Source organism: Sapajus apella, unplaced genomic scaffold (assembly GCF_009761245.1).
Source record: "Sapajus apella isolate SASKATOON/1434 unplaced genomic scaffold, GSC_monkey_1.0 scaffold35, whole genome shotgun sequence".
Classification (NCBI taxonomy): Eukaryota; Metazoa; Chordata; class Mammalia; order Primates; family Cebidae; genus Sapajus; species Sapajus apella.
In genome coordinates, this window is record NW_022436975.1 from 22619775 (window position 1) to 22641573 (window position 21799).

Sequence of the window (21799 nt, forward strand, 5' to 3'; positions counted from 1 at the left end):
AGTAGTACTGTGCAAGGTAGAAACAGGCAGGTCTGGTTTTTATGGTTTGAAAACTTTGTAGTAATCAACGTAAGCAAAATAAAGGATGGGCTGCCTTGGGTGAGGGCTGCAGAGATTTCAAGAGGAACTTTTCAGAAGTGCTCTGTAAGTGATTCAAATGCACTATGTCAGGCTAAATTAAAACATGTAAGTTCACTTATTTTGTTGAAAAGTAGTCACAATATGAAAATAATAAAGTCATTATAGACAATTATCTAGAAAATATAGTCATATAAGGAAGAAATTAAAAACTAATCCTAATTCCATAACAGATACTTCTTATTAACATTTTGGTATAATTTCAACTGTTTATGTTTCCAACATTGTTTTACAGTTAGAAATACTGTTGTAGGAAACATTCTATAAAAATATGTATCTCCGGGGCCGGGCGCGGTGGCTCAAGCCTGTAATCCCAGCACTTTGGGAGGCCGAGGCGGGTGGATCATGAGGTCAAGAGATCAAGACCATCCTGGTCAACATGGTGAAACCCCGTCTCTACTAAAAATACAAAAAATTAGCTGGGCATGGTGGCGCGTGCCTGTAGTCCCAGCTGCTCAGGAGGCTGAGGCAGGAGAATTGCCTGAACCCAGGAGGCGGAGGTTGCGGTGAGCCGAGATCGCGCCATTGCACTCCAGCCTGGGTAACAAGAGCGAAACTCCGTCTCAAAAAAAAAAAAAAAAATATGTATCTCCGATTGTTCATTAAGACAAATTTTAACAACTGTAATTACAGAATAAGAAAGTTTGAGATTGTTCATGTGTCCTTTGATGCACGTAGGCACTTAAAAGTTACTCCGTAGGCCATTTGTGTACTAGTCTGGCTCCAATCTTCATTAGGTATCATAAAGAAAAAATGCCCAAAATATTTAGTGCACAATAAGTCTTTGTTCAACAAATAAAAACAATAAGTGCCAGTAGTACTTAAGCACATAAGCAGTATAAAATCAGTAGGTGGTATATTATGTATGAACCATTATCCTTAGAACTTCATATATTTTACCCCCGTTTTTGTAATCACTTTGTAAGATCAGTATCAGCATCATTATTTTAGAAATAAAGAAAATGGAAAATAACGCTCAAAGAAGTAAAATGACTTGCCTAAAACAACAGAGCAAAAGGCAGCATGAGGATTAAATCCCAGGACCTCCAAAAGGTGCCAAATCTGGTCTTCTATTCCCTGTGTCACTATATGTTACTGCCTCCTGGTATATCTGACTTTCCTCCTTAAGGAAAGCAGGAAAGCATCCTGATTTCAAATATTAGCAATTCATGCAAATTTGAAACAACAATAGCATGCATGCCAAGCAAAACTTATATGAAGATTTTATTCAGCCAGCAAACACCAGTTCCTAGTCTCTGTTATAGGTGCAGATTGTTTAAATAAAAAATTTATCATATTATTCTGTATTACATATGATAACTAGTAGGATTCTTTAATCCAAGAACGCCTTCCTTAAATAGTTATCATCTAACTTCCCTTATAGTCTATGGAAAATGAGAAGCTTTATGTAAAGACGGAAACTATTATTATTATTATTATTAGGTTGTGATTACAACAATAAATCCTCATATCATATATGCCAAGCATAAACCCAGGAAGAATTTTGCTTTAGAGAGTTTACCTTCATGCATTCAGGGAGGTATTCTATCATTTCCGTAATTGGGCATTTATTGCCTGGAGAATTATGACTAAAAACCTTAAGACATTCATCCCATCTGTAAAAAATAAATAAGTAAGATAAGCACAGGTCATCCTTCTGTTCTGTACAACAGCTAAAACTCAAGATTATTTCTTTAGGAGACACCTAAACTTAAGCTTATTCATGAACTGCAATGCTTACCCTTGGTTTCAATGGAACCAACATGTAAATCAAGATCAACCCAGTAAAATGGATTCTTGTCCATTATTGGACATTAGGAATGTGGGCAAATTTCAGGATGGCTGTTATAATCATTGTTCTGTCTCTTTATCTAAATGCCATTCAAAGAAGCTGGGACTATATCTTCTTTTTCTCCTGAAGTCATGAAATGGTAAGTACTTATAGAGGTGACCACATTGGGTAGAGATTCCACATTCACATACCTACACCATCAGTGTAAATACTGGGCCCAAATTTAATAACTAATACATGTGTACATGGTGTATTGAGTTAAACTACAAATTAACACCTGTAAAGTGCATTGACACACATAGCCTCTGCCAGAACATTCCAATTTTGCACATTTTCTTCATCACCATCCAATCGAACAGGGTAAGAAGGTGCTTACCATACCAAAGAGGAACTAAATCTATGGCAGGAGGCAAAGAAGATCCCATTCACCTTCTAGATCCTATCTAATTTTCTGTTACACTCTATCAATAAAGTCCATCTAGTATATCTACATTATCAAAAGAAAAGTTTGGGTTGAACACTTTCATTGAAATGTGCTTTCAAGGGATGATCAGTAGGAGATGTTTTTAGACTGCTCATGCTCAAAAACACAGACTTGATCTGCCTTGAATATAAGATTGTTCACTCTGTGTCCACAACTAGGTGACACTGGGCCCTTGTGCATATCTATCTGTGATTATTATAGAAAGTAATATTATAAAGTTATTATGAGAAACAAGACAAACTATCCTCTAACTTCATCATTAAAATTCCTTGGAGTATGGTTTAGAAACCATAAAGATTACGTGTTAAGAGACATCCCATTATAGGACACTGATAACTACCTGGATTTACCTTGGGGAATATTTTGACCAGCATCCAGTTTTAGGGTTTCTATTGGCATGTGTCAGGCAAGTTCAGGGAGGGCAGTGCAAAGTTTGCTTGACAATGACATGGTTCCAGACACTACACACGCCTGAACCCCTGGAGTCTGACAAGAGTACTGTGAAGCTTGGTTTTATGTACTCATATTTTATTTTTTTAAGAAATATAAACTGGGCTGGGCAAGGTAGCTCATGCCTGCAATCCCAGCATTTTGGGAGGCCGAGGCAAATGGATAACCTCAGGTCAGGAGTTTGAGACCAGCCTGACCAATATGGTGAAACCTCATCTAAAAAAAAGTAAAGAAAAGAAATATAAACTGAAGATCAGAGAGTTTATTTTTTATAAATAAAAAAAATTTATTTATAAATTTAGGTCGACATTTAAAAATAAATAAAGGACCGTAATTAGATTGTTTGTAATACAAAGGATAAATGCTTGAGGGGATAGACACCATTCTCCATGATGTAATTATTATGCATTTCATGCCTGCATCAAAACATCTCATGTACCTGATAAATATACACACCTACTATTTGCCCACACTAATTAAAAATAAAAAGGACCAGGCACAGTGGCTCATGTCTGTAATGCCAGCACTTTGGGAGGCTGAGGTGGGAAAATAACATGAGCTCAGGAGTTCAAGACCAGCCTGACTAACCTGGGGAAACCCCATCTCAACTAAAAATACAAAAATTAGCTGGGCATGGTGGCTCAGCTACTTGGGAGGCTGAGACATGAGAATTGCTGAAGCCCGGGAGGCGGAGGTTGCAGTGAGCAGAGATCACACCACTGCACTCCAGCCTGCACACGACAGAGCTAGACCTTGTCTCAAAAAAAAAGGTAAAAATAAAAACTTTTTGAAAAGTGATGTGAACAACTGATATTTTAAATTTTGATTAATGACTGAAACTCATTTCTTTTCTTTTCTTTACTCTCTGACTTAGAATCATCCCCGACACCAGAGAACACTTAATGACAGTGGGCAGGAAGACAGCGTACCTTTTGCTCCTGATGGTCGTAAGAACCACCTCCTTCCTCTTATTGTGAAGTGCAAGGTGCAAAAAGGAGGCCTGCTGCTTGTTCAGGACTATGTCAGCATTGTGGCTCAGAAGAAGGGCAACAGCTTTGGCGTGGCCTTCCCTTGCAGCAAAGTGAAGTGCAGTGTTCTTTTGAAGAAAAACAGACACAGAAGATGTGGTGACAATGCCTAATCTGCCTTATTTCACTGCTAAACTGCTTAAAAGATCTTAGCAACATTAACTATTTAATACCAAAATATGTAGCATTTAAAACTGGTGTTCAGAATCAAGCTTAAAAATAATGAGTTTATAGTGAGTGTGCATGTGTGGGAAGTGTGTGTGTGTGTGTATGACAGAGAGAGAGAGGAGAGAGAGAGAGAGAGAGAGAGAGAGAGAGAGAGAGAGAGAGAGAGAGAGAGAGAATATGAATGAATTCCAAGGCATTTGTTTTGTGTTGTTTTTGCAATGGGATGATTCGACAAGGACAAAAGGCAAGCTTTTCAGGGTAAAGATGTTGGGTTGAACACAGAAGAAAATACTGAGACTGATCATCTGGAGAGCAGTGGCTTATAGATTTGGGGTTTCCTAAGCTTGTAAAAGTTTTTAAAAATCACAGACTGTTAGAAGTTTGCCAGTTTTTAGTTTCCCCACATAAAGACTTTTTTTATGAAAAGGCAACAAGAATCTTCTATCTCCATCATTTTATGAACAAATATATATTTCAATACTTTTTCCCAAAGAAGGAAGGACATAGTTGCACAATAAAGGGCAGCATTTCAAATCAATATACTTCAAAGCAACACTTATTTTAATGAAAACTCACTCATGCCTTCATTTATCTGGGCCTAACAGAGAGTAAAACTTGACCATCAACTCACAATGGCCTGTGGACCAGCCTCTGTGAGACTAGGGGTTTCCTCAACATTCATTCACCCCTTGGTATTCTCCCATTTCTGTTGCCTTTTGACTCATACTTCACCTTAAGAGTCCACGTGCTAAACACCCAACAAAAAAGGTACAAGGAAGGTAAAAGGTGTCTAGGAGGGTTTTCTGGCAATATTGGAATTTTCTGCTATGTCGAAATTTTGGGTAAGCGTGGGGACCACAGTACGTACCCCGTCGTCATCCAGGCGATCTGTACACTTCAAATTAGTATCAAGAATGACCTTCATGGTCTGAGTGTACCCACCCACGGATGCATGATGCAAGGCCGTCCAGCCATTGTGGTCACTGGTAAAGAGTTAAGAAAAGATGTGTGCATATACTTAACAGATGACAAGTGGGATGGAATGCCACTTGGTTCATTCTAGGTAAATGTGATGACAACAAAACACACAACTGAGATCTGGCAACTAAATATTTATAAAACATTTGTGATGAATGAGCTAATTTCAAGCTCAGTGATCTTAAATAACCTATTTCTAATGTGATTCACACTATTTTTTATTTAGTGGTTTAAAATATGAAAGTATATAAACAGATTATCAAACGCTTTGGGGTAGAAGTACACTTAGCGTGTCTGTGTCAAACATAATTTTTTCAAAGCCATAATGAACGTATATCCATCAATTTAAATCTTGTTTTACTCTTTCATTGAACATTGTATCAAAAAAACCTTTATGAAGCGGTGAAGTGGTGTTAGTCTTTATGGTCAACAGTTACTGGTAATAATACCAATAATATAGTACATGGCTATAAGATACTTAGCTTAGTTTCACTTACTATTCTAAGAGTTCAAGTCTGAAAAACTTTCCTCTTGTGCTCTGAAAGATGCTTACCCAATTGCTTCTGAAAAGGTTTATCCTTTTTACAGAAATTCAAGATGTAAAGACAGGGAAGACTTGTCATATTAGTTATCCTTTTTTTTTTGAATTAGAAAAAAATTCCCTACACATTTAATTTCAGTGCTAGTGAGCAGATGTTTCAGGGTGCAAGAGCCATGTTGCTATTTCAGTTATGATGGAATTAAGCAACAACTGTCTGATCTGGGTCTAGTGGGTGTCCTTTGCAGGTCAGTTGCTTGGTGTTTCCTCGTACACCAGAAGAAATTGAGGAAACATTCGTTTTTGCAGCTATAGCACCAATTTTGCTGGCATTAATAATCTGGTAAGGATACGTGTTTTTGAACATTAGCCTACTAAGTTCTTTGATACTGCTGTGGTAAAATACCAAATGAAAAACCACTATAAAATGTTTTCAGAATTTTCTTTTTTACCACAGTATCATTTAATTATGCCATATATTTTATTATGCTTCCATATTTTAATTTGGTTTTGTTTCTTGTGCTTGAGTTCATTTAAGTATAATGAAATTCAGAAATGTTTTACTATCTCCTGTTGTCACTTAAAGGGAGATTTTTATGGCTGCCATTCATCAGATTGAATGAAAAGTACGGTATTTGAATTTATATGTTTTGTGTGGTGTGTGTACATGTACACACACACATACACAACCATAGCTTTGTATCTACACAGGAAGATGGCAGTATGATGAGGTAAAATATGAGGAACTGTAGTTCAAAGGTTCTGAGAAAGAGTCTACACAAAGCCACTTATTCTGTGATCTTGAACAAACTTCACCTCTATAAACTTCAAAGTCTTTGTCAGCTGGAAAAAGTACTGACTTCTCTTTCAGTATCTTTAGAACTTATATGTGTTTTGATGATAAAATAAAATGGACAAAAGTACTTAGTGAGATGTAAAGTTAGAAAATATAATTAAAAATATAATGAAAAGATAGCCTGAAAATAGCAAATTAAAGAGACTATATAAACACTCCAATCATATATCCTCACCTGAGAAACAATGCACCCTTTTTCAGAAGAAGCTGAACTACTTTTTCATGTCCATTCTTTGCTGCCAGATGGAGAGGAGTCATTCCATGAAGGTCCCCTTCATTTAGAAGCCTCGTGTCAGTTATGTCTTGTAGGAGCCTCTGACAGGTATTGATACGCCCATAACTTGGAAAAAATTAGGTTTCAGATTTTCAAGGCAAATATTAAAGAGAAAGAAGACATGTTCATACATTGCTAGACTGACTCCTACCTGGCTGCAAAATGCAGAGGTGATTTTTTATCTTTGCTTTTGGAATGAATGGACACATTAAAGCCAAGCAGGTTATTTACAGAACCAGGGCCCCCCTGTCTACATGCATAATGTAGAGGGGTACACCCATCGTTGTCTTCATCCATTACCAGCTCTTTGATGTGTTGCATCTATAGAAAAAAATAATGTTATACAAATAACTCTGCTATTATTATGCTAATTTGATGGTTTTCAAACTATTCTGTAGGAAAATATTTTTCAACAAGGTACAATGAGTATTTCTTGGAGACAAAAACAAAAAATCTAAAGGATTCTAGAGTAAAATAAATTTGAATGAAGTTGAATGCTCTGTCTCCATGTAATCTACATTACCATATTAAAGGATCTGAGAGATCCTGCAAGTAGGAAAATGTACTTAACATTTTTAACTCAACATTGTTTCAAACATGTTTGATCATGGCTTCCCTCTGCCCTTCCTCTCATTTCCTCCCACCCCCAGATAACACCCAACAGCTTCATGTTAATATGTAAAACAAATGGAATGTTAGCATTAGGTTTACTTTATCTTTTATATGTATAGTAAATAAAAAATGAATGATAAATGAGCATCCTCAGCCTATCAATTAACATTCTGCTTTTTAAATGTTCAGATACATACATATTTTTGATTCTTTATTAAAGAATGTGACAATATTGAAATTTATTTATGATAAAAACGTGATATATTTCATATGAACATGATAGTCATTCAGTAAGTATTAGCTGGTGAATATAAATACAAAAACAATGCTTTCAACCTCTCCTCAGCAAACCAAGTATGCTGAGTAATTTTTCTGAATTGATAGTGGAGTATTCACAATTCATTCTCATACTTGGGATTTCCACCGATATGTAAATCATAATGGTCAAAGAATGAAGAAAATCAAACTAATTAAGGATGTATCTTTAGCATAGATGATTGTATATGAAATCCCTTTGTAAGATAAAAAACTCAATCTCAGTACAATTATCATCATCATCATCATCACCACCACCATCGCTGTGTTGTACCTAAATATTCAAATATGTCATCTTTATTTTAAAACATTTTTAAAATTCCAGAATCAGTTTACATAATGACAAAAATTATAATAAACAAAATTAGTTTATTTCCTGTTGAACCCAACTCAGTTAATGGAAATCCATAGATATGCATTACCTGCATAAATTCAGGTTGCAGATTTTTTAATCCATGAGGGTGCTGTACAGTTAAATGCAGAAAATTACGTCCAAAATTATCTTTTATATTTACTTGGGCACCTAAAAAAAATCACTATGTAAATATAAATTCTATTCAATTATTTAAAGCATTGTTTATGTGGATTTTCAACTTACCAAAAAATTTTGGCTTAAAACATTGTTGACCTTAAGTTTACAGGAAATCATGGTTAGATGAGAAATTAAACATATTTAAAAATGGGTTTACCTTACTCTGTGTCTGTGTGTGTCAGCGATATAGAAAATATATGATACATTACATTAGTACATTAGGACTTACTTTTTAAAGCATAAAATATAAACACAGACACATTAAAGAAAGAAGAGGACAGCAGAGAAGAACACCTCACTTCTTTCTTATCAGAGGCCCAGGTTAGCATCTAAAACGGGGATAGTTATAGTACCTACATCACATAGGACTGATACATTGAAAGAAGGTTGATTAAAAATGTTCAGCAAATGCCTGGGGCATAGCAATTGCTTTATAAATGTTATCTACTGTTGTTCTGAAATTATCTTTTCAAAAATTTCTCCCTTACTGGACTAAAAATTATTCTAGACATGGAAAGTGTTCTGCTTATCTTTGTATTCACAGCACCTGGCCCAGGGCCTGGCACACAATAGATGGTGGCAGACAATGAATGTTTATTTGGTACACAATGAATGTTCATCTAACCAAATGAGTAGTACTTCCAAAGACCTCTTAGTACCTTTAGAGAGAAGCAAATTTACAATATTCCAAGATGCAGAAGCAGTTGCTAATATAAGTGGAGAGCGTCCTTCAGAATCGATGCTATTAATATCTGCTCCCTAAAAATCAAACAAGTCATTCAACAAAGAGTTTAGAAACAGGTAATTCAGCATATATTGAAATCTCTAAATAATGGTAATTCATTGATATAGAGCGTCTGTATTATGGCTAGCACCAATGCACATGGCTAATTATAGGATGGTTTGAAATTTTTCCATAATTCACATGTTGTATCAACAGAAATCAAGGACTTCTTTTATAATTTCAAAAAGAAATTATTATCATATATTAGGCTTTTTACGGACACCTGGTAATAGCTCTAGTTACTACCTGAATCATAAAAATAATATCCTTTTACTTAGATCAATTGTTTAGTTTCCACTGTAAGAAATAATTTTTAAATGTCTACAATTTTAAAAGGTTTCCAAATTCACTGCACATATGATTTAAGAAACAGTCACAAAAAACTATTTGCTTGTTTTACAAATCCTATTTTATCTGAAATAGATGAACTGAAATAATTGAATTGAAATCACTCAAATCCTAAAGTAAAATTTTAACCAAACATTATTTAAGAAAATTTATATTTAAAAATCACATTAAATATATGTTTTTTAAAATGAATAAGTCAATGTTAACCATTATGTATTATAATATTTGATATGACAAAAAATCAAAGGCCTTTTAAAATTTCATGGAAATAATTCTATATTTTAGATAGGGTGATAAAAGTAGCTTAAATTCTAAATGTCAATATTTCTTTGTTCTTTTGGGGGATCATTGAACATAGATGACAATGGGAACAGCATCCCCTGGCCAGCTTCATGGTGGTCGGTGAGGCTCTGCCACAGTTCTCTTGTCTGGTGAAGAGATGCAGCCTTTGCATAAACCATGCATGACCTATGGTTTATGGTTTATGGCATATAATGCATAGTTTATGGAATATAATGAGTCTCCCCAGTGTTCATCTGTGTAACTATCATAATTTAAACAGTTATCATTGACAATACACACATGTTCCATACTAAAAATGGAAATCCATCATTGCTGATATAGTGTGGCTTAAATAAATTCACCAAATGTTCATCCGTGTAAAGGGCTTATTAAAATTCAACTCAAAGCTGACTGATTCCACTTCCCAGAGTGAAAAAGATCTCATGCTTCATACTTTCACTTATAATAAATCTTTGACAACTCCTCAGTTTTTAAAGTCGGCACTGAGGTAGCTGGGATAGGAGCTTCCCCAGTGCTGCCTGTCCTGCCTCCATCTTAAGCCACCAGGGCTGAAGAAGGGTCACCGCCCAAGCCCACTCCCCCAGAGGATCCTGTTACAGGCCATGGGAACAGCTTTCCTTACAATGTACCTGCAAATTTTCTGCTCTAAAACCACTGATATGGATATCCAAAAGTATGCTTTGACACTCTGACTTCACAGTAATGTTTGGCCGTTAGGTATTCATATACAATATACTCCACTTCCAAGTGTGTCAATCATCTTTTTGTACACTGTTTTTGCTAATGAGCAAGAAATTAAAATTTGATTCATTTTTGAAAATCCATATTATGTAATTATATGATTTCTTCAACTATAAATAGTAATAAAAATAAACCAGTAAACGGAATAGTTACCACTGAAATTAAATAGTCTGCTAGTTCATGGTGATCAAATAATGAAGCTCTGAAAAAAAACACAAAATTATAAATATTATAATTAAAGTACTATTGATGTCAATATAAATGTATTTAATAAAGCTACTATATTCAAAAAGTGAATTTAACCAATCATAGCGTAACATGATAGAATGTTAGAGAATTAGTAAGCTTTTAAAATTTGTAATTTGATTCTGATTAGGGTAGCATTTTCAAAGTAAGAATAATAGGGAAACACCAAATACATCACAATATTTTCTTCCTCATCCTTTAGTAAACCTATTTTCTCCTATAAAATCACCATGAAGATGTTACGCAGTGGGTAGTAACATTTGTCCCAAGATAGGAAAGACAAGGGAATCGCTGGTATTGCTATCATCATGGGGAATAGCAACAGCTACATGTAAGGTGTGCCTCAAATTCATCTGCAGTGTTCAAAACCTCCTCTTTGAGGGACTCCTCTTTGGCAAAAGTTAAAAGGCAGTGTTGGCTTTTCTGAATTTTTCTGAAGCCAAAAAAAATTATGGAAAGAATTGAAACATTTTGGTATCATCTCACCGGCAGTCATAAGGATAACGTTAATCACAAAGCAAGTAAAATTTTCAATCTGTATTAAAGCACCACCATAACAAATGTCCATGCTAATGATTTAAAGCTTTGTGTTTCCCATCACAAATCTCATTTCTTTTCTTCAAGGTTGTCTCAGCTATTCGTGGCCTTTTATACATAAATTTCAGAATCGGTTTGCTAATTTTCGCCCCAAATTGACCAGAGGTTGCATTATATTTAAAATACATTAATTATATTTAGTAATTTTAGGGAATAAATTCTAACATTAAGGCCCCATTCTCCTAAAACAATTTCTTGTTATGCATATTAATATATTAAGACTGTGTTCTAAAGATACATTTTAATAATAATCAAATCATTGGGTTTATAAATTGGTGACACATTGGAATCAATTTTTTTCTTTAACTCCTGAGACTCATCCCAAAGATTTTGATATTCTAGGTTATAAATTGGCACTGGGATTTTATGAGCTGCCCACATGATTCTAACATGCAACAGTTTGAGAATCTCTGGTCTAGAGGCTAGTCTACCTACTGAGTTTTCATTTTATTTTAATGACTCCTTTTTAACTTCTTTTTTACCGAATCATTTTTGTATCACCAATACTGGATTCATATATGACAATCTGTTTTTCACAGTCTTATGTTATCTTCATATATTTAGTTTTACATAACTGATTATTCCTTCCTTTAAATTTTAAGGTCTTAAATATCTTTATTTCAAAATTCTTTTTGGAATGCCCTATTATTTCTATTTTCTTGGAAATAAGTTGGCCTTTTGTTAACCTCATAGTTTTTTATTACTTTTATGCTATAAAATTTTACTTTGCAAATTCATCCTAAGTGGGAGTTCCATTCTATTCAAACATATCCTATTGTGCCTTGCGGTTTTGCTAGTGTGTGCATTTATTAGAAATAGATCTTGTATTGGTAGCTAGAGTTTCTTTTTTTCTAAGAGATATTGTAGATTTCCAGGTCTGGTTGCTTATGAAAAATATATCGGCAGCTCTGACTCTGTGTGTGTGTGTGTGTGTGTGTGTGTGTAAGAGACCGAGAGAGTGAAGGCTCACCCTCAGACACCTCTTTCACTCACATGGGTAGCATCTGGTACTCGTCTTTCCACAAGAATTGAATTTCCAGGCTACACTGCTTGTTTTCTGTCCCAGAACCTAGTAAGCCTATTTTTTAATACACTTTGCCTGATGTATATTTCTGTTAAACTTCAAATCAATTGGTTATTGTTTTGGCAACTTGGTTATAATTTCCTGAAACTATATCCTTTGAAACCATTTATCTATAATTTGGGGATTAGCAGAAGGATTAGCATGGGAAAGGTGAAATAAAGATATGTATCTGCTCCATTTTTGTCACTAAAAATGGGGATAAAATAAATATGAGGAATTGGAACAGATTAGAAATGGCTTGGAAGACCTTGTATGTAGACATCTTTAGCATATACAAAATTAATCTTGAGCCTATATCCACTGGATTTGAATCAGAAAACACCCCAGGTGACTTTATTCTATGAAATTTCTTTAACATTCTATTCTCATTCCGAAGGAACATACGAGATTCCAGTTGATCCACAGGGTCTTTGTTATCTTTGCTTATTCTTTTGAACCACAAAATCTTTCCTAGCATTAGTGTTAATGGCTTCTTGCAATGTCTAATTTAACACATGAAGACAAAAAGTCTGTATACAGAATGACAGGTAGGAAACTTGCCTGTGAAGCATGGTCTCACCACTTCCATTGGTTGTATTAACAATATCCATGCCACCAGAACAGGACGATATCATCAATTTAACAATCTCAGTGGCTCCCTGGGTGGCAGCAAAATGAAGGGCTGTGCACCTCCCCTTCTGTAAAGGGTTTTAATACCAGAATCAATGTTTAAATCTCAATGTAAGAACATGATTTATATTGAGCTGTGAGCTTTTTCTTCCCAGGTTCATAAAATCAAGGAGTATCAATCAAACTGATCACCATTGATCATCTGAAATATGACAGATACTTCTTGATTTCATGGACCTGCAGAGACAAGCATCCATATCCAAATTGTAGCTGACAATTGAGCTTCCTCCTAATATAACAACTCTTGGCATATACTTCCTCCATCTTTGTCTGGGTGCCATTCTTTCCCCCAGGAACATGAGAACAGTGTCTCATTCATTGCTGTAAGTACTCAGTATATGAAGTGACTTCAGACTCCATACCACCCAAGGCAGCTCTTCATTTCCATATTGAAGGGACTTAGGATCAGTGTCCAGAAGCCACATGAGATTAATAACCAATCTTCTCTTCCTCCAGAAAACACAGGCATTTGCAGTATCCTGGAGGGGAGCTTGTTGCCACCCAGAACTCAGACATTGAAGGAAAAAGGGCCAAAACTCTCAACTTTTGGTAAGAGAAGCATGGCATAAGGTCAGATCCCAAACACAGTCAACACTTTTACATACCTATTCTTAGAAATTAGTTAAGTGATCCTTAGTTTAAAAATGATAGCTCTTCTGAGTAGAACTAAAACCAAATACATTCATAGTTGGGCTTTAATGTTCCTGGCTGAACGTTATCATCTTCTGAGGGTAGGCTTTAACTGATTTAATGGCAATGGCACTAGATATATATTCTTTATTCTGTCTGTATTTGTGTCTGCAATTGTGTTGGGAGCTCTCAAAATTCTTTACATAGATTGAAACTTGGGGTATTTCCTTGTTCTGCTTCTTTATAAGCAGAAGGAAATAATATTTCTTCATGTATTTCAATCTAAATTAACTGTGAAAGAGCTGTAAAGCATTTTATATGGTTATGACAATTCTAAGATAAAAGTGTCATAGAGAATATGAAGACTTACCTCCACTAGGTCTATTTGTGCACCATTGTCCAGGCACATTTTGATCATTTCCAAGTCACCATTTTGCACAGCCAGGTGGAGAGCACTGGCTTTCCCATTATTTACGAAGTTGATGTGCAACTGTCTATTGTACCCATGCTCTTCACCTTTAGAAGGAAATAACATTCAACATAACAAATATATAAAATGAACAATAGGGAGGTTTTTTATTAGAAAAAAAAAGAAAGGGCACTGAGATACATAAAAGCTTGTATTTAATTCTGTTAAATATTTTTCAAATTAGCCTGGGTGTGGGGGCTCACGCCTGTAATCTCAGTACTATAGGAGGCAGTGGTAGGTGGATCATGAGGTCAGGAGATTGAGATCATTCTGGCTAACACAATGAAACCTCATCTCTACTAAAAATACAAAAAAATAGCCAGCATGGTAGCACATGCCTATAGTTTTAGCTACTCAGGAGGCTGAGGCAGGAGAATCACTTGAACCCAGGAGGCAGTGGTTGCAGTAAGCTGAGATTGCACCACTGCACTCCAGCCTGGGCAACAGAGCAAGACTCTGTCTGAAAAAAAAATTTCAAATGAATAGCATCCACCAGAATAGACTTATTTCTAGTATATAACTTGGAAAAGCCTCTACTCACCAAACCTTAATAGTATTTCCATGCATTCTTTGGAACCTGAAAATACAGCCTGGTGAATAGGAAAACATCCCCATTTATTTGATTTACATGGCTTAGCTCCTTTGGTAAGCTGGAAGAATAGAATGAAAAATGACACCAGTTAAACCCCAAATCACAAGGGTGGATGAGAATTTACTTGCCTCTCCCATATCATTTTACTATTGTATGTCTATGTAAAAGTACATAGAGAGTTTCATATGTGATAAAATCTAGGCAAGGAGGTAATTTTGAAGTAGGCTAAGATTCTGAAATACAGACATTTTATATCTTCCAAAGAAGTAACATGTAAACACAACAATATCAATCTTGATACCCCAGCAAATAAAGTCAACACATTTTTTCAATGGGATTGAGGAGATTTTTAAAGACACTATCATTACTTCTATAACCATTTTCAGTTTCTGATGCAAATAAAGGGATAATATTTCTCAGATTATTTCCCTTTATTTATGCAAAATTAATAAATGAATGTGCCACTACTCTTATTAAACCATGATAATCAAATATTTTCACTAATGAAGGTTCTTAACTAAAAAGATGTTAGAAGAACTGAATGTTATTTACCTTTTTATCTGATCCAATCATTTTAAACTACCATTTTCTATAATTCATTAGCCTTCAGTTTTAAATATATCTAATTACTATAAAAAATTATTTTGAAAAAGTAGAGGCCGGGTGCGGTGGCTCACGGCTAAAATCCCAGCGCTTTGGGAGGTGAAGGCAGGTAGATCGATCACGAGGTCGAGAGATCGAGAACATCCTGGTCAACATGGTGAAACCCCGTCTCTACTAAAAATACAAAAATTAGCTGGGCATGGTGGCGCAGCCTGTAGCCCCAGCTATTCAGGAGGCTGAGGCAGGAGAATTGCTTGAACCCAGGAGGCGGAGGTTGCGGTGAGCCGAGATCACACCATTGCACTCCAGCCTGGGTAACGAGCGAAAACTCCATCTCAAAAAAAAAGAAAAAGTAGAGAAGTGTAAAGCAGCCAATACTACCTGTAATCTCAGCTTTTAGAGATAGTATCAGTTTACTTTATATATAATCGTGCATAAATTATATATAGAGAGAGTCCAGAAAATGAAAATATACTTTATAAAATCATATTATTTAAGAATATTAAGTAAAAGCTTTTTTGAACAATGTTGTCATACAGTATATACATAAATTAAATTTGCAAGGAAACCAGACTTTAAAAAATATTGTTTTCTATAGTATTTTCAACAATACTATTTCTTTACTCCAATTTTCTTTGGTTAATTTAAATTTGGTTAATTTTCCTAAATTCTTGGTTTGAGTGTTCATTAATTTATTTGTATTCTCTTTGTCATTTATTCTCTTTGTGGTCCAATCATGACAGCTTAAAGGATGTACCTGTCTCTAAGTCCATCTAGTAAAGGTGCGAAAACATATTTGTATGGTACATTAAACATCAGGCAAATATTTTTAAATTATTTCTTACTCTCTGGGATGCTGAAGACCCTGGCTTGCATAACATGCAAGTGATTAAGGGATACTTGAAAAAAGGCTGTTTGCTGGGATTCTAACAGCACACTCAGATAGAACACTGCCAGAAGCAGGAGGAAGTCATGTAGACAGGCATCTCCATCGCCTCACTGGACCATGCCAGGAAGCCTCACCAGAGACAAGGCTGGCTCTACTCTCAGGCATGCAGCTAAGAACCTTTGTCATTGTATCACGCAGGGCTCTGTTTTTGAGAACATATGGCAATAATTTCTTCAAGTCTTGGGAGCTGTGTTTCCTTTACCTTTTCTCTTGTGGGCCCAATAAGTCTGCAACTGACTATATTCATCTTTCCTTTGACTATTCAGAAGCTTAGAATCATATGTCCAATCCATCTTTATAACTTCCAGGCCATGTACTTTGTATTTTACTTTCTATCTTGACCACCAGCTTCATCTCAATTTTTCCTGGCTATATTTTCTTTTCACTTTGATTTTCTCATGATTTTCTTTATTGCTTTACTATTAATCTTCTATAAGCAATCTCAGATCCACTTACGGGGCAACTGCATACACAAAAACACACAGAACAACTTTTGTCTGACCCACTTTTTATATTTTACATTTTTCTAGGGAGAAAAAAGCTTTTGTAAACAATAATAATTCATACTGTGTTCATGAAAAGATTAAGAAAGCAGAAAGATATGACTAATATACAAACCAAAATCTGCAGTGCTTCACTATTATTTTTGATGCATGCAATTATCACAGCTGTGTTTCCATTTTCTCCTTCCAAATTAATGTCAATACTTCTATGCTCAAGCAAGACCTACACAAAAAGGGAAAATAATTATCAAAATTTTTGCAGATTTCCAAATAAGGTACTTGTCGTCTTCTACTAGATTTTAAGTTCTCAACTGACAGAGACCATGTCTGTTTATCTTTTATTCATCCTTCTCTCACACAACCTGGCACAAAATCTTGCACATTGTGGGTACTAATTAATTTCTCCATTAGATGAAATAATCATGATTTCAATGTTACAATAATTCAGGCAATACTGATTCTGGAATTGTAAATAAAATAAGAATGATAGATACTAGTTATCATAGTTTTACTTAATACTTCTGACTTGTATTAAGTAGAATTATGTTAACTAATAGTTTCAGGAAAATGAATTTGTGGAGCCGTTTAGAATATGTTCATGATGGAAGGGGAAGAGAGGTAGAGAAGAAGGTAGAAAGTAAAAGAGAAAGAAAGAGGAGAAAGAAAGGCAAAGGGGGATTTTATTTCCTTCTAGTTATTTTTCTTTTACCTGGATTACAAGAATCTTGGGAAATGTCAGTGGAAACTCTATTCTCTTCAATAAAGAAAAGTTTTGTATATGGCGTCAATCATTTAATTCACATTTGTTCTGGAATGAAAACGTTCTCTACAGTGTAAGAAATTAGCATCCTGAAAACATGGTCAAGTAATTTTTTGATGGAATTTCACTGAAGACCTGTTACCTCCTCACCTGGTTGACTGCCGAATGATTATTTCCCAAGAGTCTACAGATTTTTGACTAGTCTTTCTTTTATATTTAATGTAACAAAATTATCTCATATAAATGTCTTATCAAATCTTTGAATTGGACTCCTAGAGGCTTTTCTACTTGCAGAAAGACTATGATAAATGATGACATATCCTTATAATTAAATAATGTTAAAAGAATGTATTAAATAATCTGTTTCTTAAAAACCTTGACTTCTTTAAAAAAATAAGTATACAACGTCCTACCCAAACATCTTGATAACAAAACATGCCCTATGTGAGTGTCAGCAAATGAATAAGGTTTACTAATTAGCTGTGCTGGTAAAAGAAAATTAAATTCGGATTTTAGCACATAAGAATATGTGGAGAAATGATTGACGGATTAAGGCAAATGAGAACATAAGATTCCTTCTGTGGAATTTAGGCACCATCACATTGTGTTTTTAGGAATCTCTAGATTCACATGAAAAATAACCTACCAAAGTCTACATGAAGGTATTTTTCTCTCTTTGTCCTCTTAGAATCATAGATCATAAATTTGTAGCATTTACTGGGCTGTTATTATTATACCACCAAAAGCATAATCTGTGAAAAAGTTGTGTTAAATTATATGTGGCAGGGATCCCAGAGAGAGCAACTAAACTGTACACCTACTTCACATTCAGTCATGACCAGGCAAGTCGGGAAGGTTCAGAGGTGAGCTCTCCGCAGGCCCCTTTGATAAGAATCCGGAAAGTGTCATGGAAGGGTGAAACAACTGAATACTTTGAAGCGAAGCCCAAAGGACTAGGGCCTGCAGGCCACTGAGAAACAAAACCACCTCCTAATCCCCAGGCCAAGGTGTCCCAGGGAATATTATGCCGTAATAATATCTCATAGGTTATTTGTGCAAGCACTTGAAGTGATGTACAGATGACAATTTTCTTTTAACTTTACAACCATTATAGGCAGTGGGGGAAAAGTTTGGGGGAAGTCTAGTGGAGCAGTCAATGGAGCGGCTTCTAAACTGATAGGGGCTGGGTGGGTACAGGCCGGACCACGGACATAACTGGGAGGGGCAGGTGGAGAGAACTGCTGTTTGCAAGCATGGAGGGAGATACTCCAAAACACCTTCTCTTCCTTCTATTCCTGTCATTTCCGCTGAGGCAGAGTAGTCTGAAAATAGTTCACAGTTGTGGCTGGTAAGACCAAACAAGAGAGAGTGCATTTTACTTAGAACTCTACTTTTCTGCTTGTTCTGGTGTCACCAGGAAAATTTGTTTTATGTCCACCACCAAGTTTATGAATCAGTTGGGATCTCTGTTTTCTATTTCTACGTGATACCTACCTTTCTGTATTTGTTGATCTGGAGATTTCTGCTTTCTAATTAACAATAGGCTTTCAACAGTTACCTGCCTTCAAATTCCAAACCACACTTTCAGAGCCATTATTAATTAAGTTAATAGGCATTTGTTCTTGAAAAGATCCTTCTGAGGGAGCACAGAGCTCCATGAAGAAATATGTGACATCTCTGGGAAAATTCCCTGTAGTCATTAGTGGCCCAACCCAGATGATACAGAAACAGCACTAGGATCATGAATAATGCAGATTAAAAAAAACAAAACAAAACAAAACAAAAAACCAGCTTGTTGCCAGAGGACTTTCTAGTAACCTCTTCAGGGATCCACCCTGACTTATCTCATAGGTATTGAGACTTCAGCTCTCCTCTTCTCAGACAGAACTCCCATGGACTCATTCATTCATATACATATTCATTCACTCATTCAATCGCCATCAGTTAACAGCACAGTGCTGAGGAATAGGAGATATTTGAATTAGTAAGACACAGCTCCTCCCTCAAGCATAATTAGCCAGTGTGGAAGAAAAGCACATAAACATTTGATTCCAATACCACCTCTTAAGAATTTTAATACGGTCACATATAAGGTACAGTAGGAAAGCAGAAAGTGGTTCCTCTCACACCTTTTATGCCAGACTTAAAGGAGCCAAGGTCTTAGAGGGCTGAGAGAAAGGTTTTGGGTTAAAGAGCGCCTGAAACTCAAGGCGCTCCTTGGATATTGTTTCTACCAGAAAGCTGACTATAAGTTCCAAACAGCCTACCTTATAAATGAACTTCTAGAACATGATCCCTTTGTAAATTAGATTCTTCATTCTTTAAGCATGTTTGTATTCTAGCGTGTTTGAGAGACTCTGAGATATAGTTTAAAAATCATGGCCTAATTCTTACCATTAAGCAATTTTCCAGGGTTTCCTCTACTTCACCAAACTTACTCTTATACTTTGAAAACCAATAAGATGTTTCCCAGTGGTATCCTTATGTCTTCTGCTAGCTAATCTTTCTGACAGGCCACCTATTCTAACAAAAACATCGAATTATAATTATGTTTTCTGTTTTCACTGAGTATCTCATTACTTTCTTCCTTTTAGTCATTAAATCAGTCAGTTAAAAGTGATAAAGCCTGATCTTCATGAAAACATGAAGATCAAAACAAAATTCCTTAGTCTTGCATTTTTACTTGTGATGTGACATTAGGCAAGTTATGCAAATTCTTTTGGCACCTTAGTGTACTCAGCTAGGAAATGAGAATACTAGTAGAATTACTTCATTGTGGGTTTGCTTAGATGAGAATTTAATAAACAAACACACACAAACCTCTTACAAAAATGCTTGGTAAATAAGAACTATTCAATAAAGGCAGAACTAATCATCATCATCATCATTAGTTGATGAGAAGTAAAGCAAATGTAATAATTGCATTTTGTTTTCCCTAGAAGCTTAGAAGGTGCTCCTCCTGGCACAGGCAGAAAGAGCCGGATTTGGGTCCCAGGTCCAATGGGCGCTGCCAGTCAGGCCCACTGGAGCCAGCCAGTAGCCTTACCTTCATCACCTCGTTGTGCATGCCCTGCACAGCTATGTGGAGGGGTGCCATCATGTTGAAGTTTCGGAGGTTTGGGTTTGCTCCTCTGCTGAGAAGAAACTTAACACTTTCAATTTGGTTTTCTTCTACAGCACAGTGCAGAGGGGTATTTCCATAATCATCCATTGCATTCAGCACTAGAAAAAGAAACCAAAGTATGGATTAAATTTTGCTTACACCTCTTGAGTGCCAATCCACCTCAAAACTCAGTGCCAAGTGCAACTGATATCAGCTGCACCTTCTTTATGGAAACTAAAAACACAGCTTTGGTTCTAATGAAATATTTAAGGGGTACCTAGTGGGAACATATAGAAGCATGGCACTGACATTATCAATTGAGTTAAATTTCTATTGGTAGCATTAATAAGAAATAGATCCTCCTATTGCTATATGTTTTTATCTATATGAGTTTGGGATTGTGATAAAATATTGGGATTATATAAAAGCAATAACTATGTCCCAGGCACTCTGCTAAGTTTGCATGACCATTATTTCAGTCAAGCCTCCAACAGCCTGCAAGGTACCACCATGACAAATTTCCAGAAGGAGTAAGATGTTGAGGTCCAGAGAGGTTAAAAGTCTTGCCAACATCACAGAGCTAGTAAGAAGTATGAAAGTTACCATACCTCTCTGAACCTCAGCTTCCTTGTATTCAAACTTGGTAAAAAAGAAAAAAATTTAAAAACCATATATTCATATACCTGCACAGAGAGAGAGAGAGAGAAAGAGAAATACATATATGGAGAGAGACCTTGCAATGCTGCGATGTTCTGGGACAATAATATTAAAACATGTCTTTAAGGATCACAGCAGAGTGCCTGGCCTGTAGCAATGGTTTAAAAAATGTTAATGAGAAAAAAAGATACACCACAAATAAAACACAAGACTAGAATTTGAGCTTGAGCCCCTGATGCCATATGTGGTTTCCACGTATTTCTACAATACTACTGTATTTACCCTGTAAAGACAATAGTATTTACATGGCACTATTTACCCTGTGAGCTCAGCATATAAGTAATATGTCCTTTCAACCTGCAAAGCCATATAGCTATTCTAAAATAGACATGGCTGTCTGCTTTATCAGCTTTGTAAATTAGTGGCAGCATATCTTTATGCCAGGAAAGGAAAAAAAATTTGCTCATAAATATGATTTGGGGAACATCTATGATACTTGGAACCATATAGCCATGTTTTCTGTTTCCTTTTTAAAATGTGTCTCTCTACTATTTCCTTTCATTCATCGAAGTGCTTCATTCTAAACAACACACACA

General features: G+C 35.7%; 1 protein-coding gene across 1 annotated transcript in view; it reads right to left on the reverse strand.

Annotated features, from left to right (window-relative positions):
- Nucleotides 1–21799, reverse strand: part of TRPA1 (transient receptor potential cation channel subfamily A member 1) — a 65183-nt gene that overhangs the window by 25908 nt on the left and 17476 nt on the right. Inside the window, exons 4-16 of the mRNA XM_032296329.1 lie at nt 20490–20665; nt 16799–16906; nt 14578–14686; nt 13938–14083; nt 12809–12945; nt 10495–10543; nt 8825–8924; nt 8056–8156; nt 6858–7027; nt 6608–6772; nt 4929–5043; nt 3794–3960; nt 1661–1754 (exon numbers count right to left, since the gene is read on the reverse strand). Of these exons, the coding sequence (XP_032152220.1) occupies nt 1661–1754; nt 3794–3960; nt 4929–5043; nt 6608–6772; nt 6858–7027; nt 8056–8156; nt 8825–8924; nt 10495–10543; nt 12809–12945; nt 13938–14083; nt 14578–14686; nt 16799–16906; nt 20490–20665 (1637 nt within the window). The remainder of the gene's footprint in view (nt 1–1660; nt 1755–3793; nt 3961–4928; nt 5044–6607; nt 6773–6857; nt 7028–8055; nt 8157–8824; nt 8925–10494; nt 10544–12808; nt 12946–13937; nt 14084–14577; nt 14687–16798; nt 16907–20489; nt 20666–21799) is intronic.